Genomic DNA, 3,739 nt, shown 5'->3' on the forward strand with positions numbered 1-3,739 from the left:
TACCCCGTTTTTAAAAAAAAGTAGAAAAGAAGAAAAATAGAAAAAGAAAAGGACCAGAATGCATAGAAAAAGGACCAGAGCGCATGGAAACGGTCAACCTTTGCCTTTGCCCCACCTACCCTCTCCATGCCAAGTGGGTTCCATACTCATCTCAAGTCAACCAGAAGCAGTTACATTGGTGTTAAACCGGAGTATATATGCTCCATAATGTTAATTCTTACACAAAATAAATAGTGCTCAATACCCATAACCAAACATTCCCAAAAAACTTAATGGACATCCCTGGATGCAGCAGCAAAGGACCAAAAGGTCATCATAACTTCCAACTCAACCCTTCAAATATTGAATACCTTCGGACCGATGATGCACGCAAAGTTTTGGCTGACAGGATATTCAACAAATGGTCACTCCAGTTGTAGCTGACTTTGTGGGACACTGGGATAAAAGCGGCTATTCTTACAATATTGAATGGGTATATTTGGATCCTAGCCACCTAAAATCAAAATTTTCCTTCTGCTACAAGGAGTTTCAGGGCTCACCTTTAGAAGAGTGTTTTGCACCCAATTGACCATAAGTATCTCATCAAATTAGAAGTTCAGTTTTTTTCAGGTTAAACACTTCATTGAGTGTTCATAACCTCCCACCATTCCCCACCCCCAAAACAAGGGAGAGGAAGTGAAATAAAAGAAATACTTGCCTAATACTGTAAAGGAAAATAGAGAAATTCTAATTTTATAATCAGCTCTAAAACTTGTAGACCATTATATCAATATATCACTCCCCCCAGAAAATAATGACAACATCTTCAGATAATGCCCTTATCATAATGATATATGTTTTCTAGTAGCAACTGAGTGGTAGATATGTAAATCCAAGCACTTCTCTTTTCATTTTTTATTTTGCGATAAGTCACACAAATCTGAACATTTCAAGCTGAAAACGATGTATTCCATAACAATCCAGAACAAAAAACATTATTTGAAATGTCTAGTGTAGGAAATGTGCTAGCTATCCACCAATGAAATATAAATGCAAAGTAGATAGTGGAACGGAAAAACAGAGGATCGGATACCTTATTCTTCTTCTCGAGACCTCCAATTACCCTGTCTATTGCTGACTCAAAATGTTGCATTGTAATTATTGTACTCTCATTTCTTGCGGCAATTAAAGCAGCTTCATTACAAACATTTGCAATGTCTGCTCCGGCAAATCCTGGTGTTAGAGCAGCAAGCCTCTGTGAATAAAAGGCTGCGTCGTGGTCAAGTTTCAACTTGCTCAAGTAGATCCGGAATATCTGATCACGGCCTTTTATGTCTGGTTTATCTATGGTAATTTGACGATCAAATCGACCGGGTCTTAACAAGGCTTTGTCTAATATATCAGGTCTATTTGTGCCAGCAAGTACAACCACACCTGATGTGGTTGCAAAGCCGTCCATTTCAACAAGCAGTTGATTTAAAGTGCTTTCACGTTCATCATGTCCTCCAGAAAAGCCACCCCGCCCTCTTGCTCGACCAATGGCATCAATCTCATCAATGAAAATTATACTAGGTGCACACTGTCGTGCCTCCTGAAATAAGCTCCTAACTCTGGCTGGTCCAACACCAACAAACATCTCCATAAAATCTGACCCAGAAATAGAGAGAAAAGGTACACCAGACTCTCCAGCTGTAGCTTTGGCAAGAAGTGTCTTTCCAGTCCCAGGAGGACCCACTAGAAGAGCACCCTTGGGTATTTTGGCTCCCAACTGCTCATATTTCTTTGGGTTTTTAAGGAAGTGGACAAACTCCATGATTTCTTGCTTTGCCTCGTCACATCCAGCCACATCTTTGAAGAAGACCTGTACCAAAACATGTCAACAGACTTTCCAAGAATTAATCATGATATACCATGACATGAAACATCTTCAAATCTAGCTTTTAAAAACACTACGAATACTTCTGAATCTGCACCCAAGTCAGACACTAATGCATGGCTAGAAACTAGGACTCACCTTATTCTTGGCATTTTTATCCATTTTCGTGAAATGTGCTTTACCAATGTTAAATATTCCACGAGCACCTTTTCCACCAGGGCCTCCAACACCTATTCCGCCCTGCACTCTTCGTCCCATAAAATAAAGGACAGCAAGAATCAACACTGTTGGACCAAACCTCATCACTTCTTGGAACCAATTCAACTCATCAACATACGTAACAGGAACATAATTATGAGGATCTATTCCTAATGCTTCCTGTGCTTCTTCAAGCTTCTCCTCGAATGACTCAACACTCCCGATGTTAAAATAATACTTGTAGTGGCTTGCATTTCTTGTACCATTTCTACCAGTTGCAGGACCTTGAATAGTGTCATCACCAATTTGAATAGGACCGGGTGCAGAGCTCCTCACATAAACTTTGGCCACAGATTTGTTAGAAACAACAATTCTATCAACAAGACCAGCTTCAAGTAGCCTGTTTTTGAACTCTTGGAAGCTAATCTGAAAATTTACATTTACAAAGTCACCATAAGATGATCAGAAAGAAAATTACAGAAGACAATCAATCACTGAAGATAACAGAACTGCCCCTCGATTATATTAGAACCTGTTTTACTCACCAATCATCAGTTAAACGATGAAACATTTAGAAAAAGTCACATCGTTTCAATTATTCACAGATACATAGCAGAAATTCTTCCTCAATAGTATATGTTTAAGCAAGAACAAAATATCGGCAAAAGTAGAGGCAAATGGTTGTGTGACGTAGAATGAGCACTGAGATACAGTCTGATTTTCCATGTTCATGCAACAAGTAGGCAATTTACTAGCTAGTGGAACACATGGCCACTATCTCATGTCTAAACTTGTCATCAATAGGATAATAGAAATGGTGAATTTCTTGTTCTGACATGAGCTGTAAACTCTACTCCAGGCAACGATAAACCGAATTTTGGATTTGTAAAAAACAGGTAATACTAACTAGTAACACAAAGCCGGTGTATCATATAAGAACCTAAGTCTTTATATTACCATAAAGGCCATATTCATAGGAAAACATTATCAAGTCTTCCATAACTGTTAATTTTCCTTCGAATAACAAAGGAAAAAAGTTTACATTGTGGACTGGAAAAATGTTGTCTTTTTAACGGGCTAGACCAGAAAAACAGTATCATATGAGGAAAAGGCGACAATCTCCATCAGATCAGTAGAACTATAAAAGCTCTAGCATATCAAAGATGGTCCCATGAGTAAATCCCCAATATAACGCAAATGATATGATCTCTTGAAGAACATAGTAGCAGTAAGGCGGGGTAGAACTAGAGGCCTAAATCCAAAGCTTAATAAAAGGCCTTAAACTTTTTTAATAAAATTCATGTATTAATGAGATAAAAGATTTGTTCTCTAATTTAGATTAACCAAACAGGACAAAGCAAAATATCTGATTTAGGAAAACTTAGTTGAAATTGGAAAGTAAATAGTCAAAATAGGAAAGTGAATGAATATACGCAGAGGAAGAGAAAAACGCAATCAAAAGGAGGCAAACGTACTAATTAATGAGAGGTGAAGAATTTTACAGCATCTACCCTGCCGAAACAGCCTCAAAAAAATCCTAAAAAGCAATATAAATTTGAAATCTTTAATAAATAATAGTTAATAAATTATATTATAATATTTTTTTGGTAATTAATTACTCCCTCCGTTCCAATTTATGTGAACCTGTTTGACTGGGCACGGAGTTTAAGAAAAAATGAAGACTTT

General features: G+C 37.5%; 1 protein-coding gene across 1 annotated transcript; it reads right to left on the bottom strand.

The window, feature by feature from the left end:
* Nucleotides 1-913: 913 nt before the first annotated feature.
* Nucleotides 914-2,509, bottom strand: LOC109222256 (ATP-dependent zinc metalloprotease FTSH 8, mitochondrial-like; the record flags this gene model as incomplete). The annotated part of the gene is made up of 2 exons (XM_019386626.1): nt 914-1,840; nt 1,994-2,509. Coding segments are annotated over 2 exons (1,428 nt in total), but the record flags the coding sequence as incomplete, so codon positions are not given.
* Between the last annotated feature and the right edge of the window lie 1,230 nt (nt 2,510-3,739).

The sequence above is a fragment of the Nicotiana attenuata genome, unplaced genomic scaffold, assembly GCF_001879085.1.
Source record: "Nicotiana attenuata strain UT unplaced genomic scaffold, NIATTr2, whole genome shotgun sequence".
NCBI classification, from domain to species: domain Eukaryota; kingdom Viridiplantae; phylum Streptophyta; class Magnoliopsida; order Solanales; family Solanaceae; genus Nicotiana; species Nicotiana attenuata.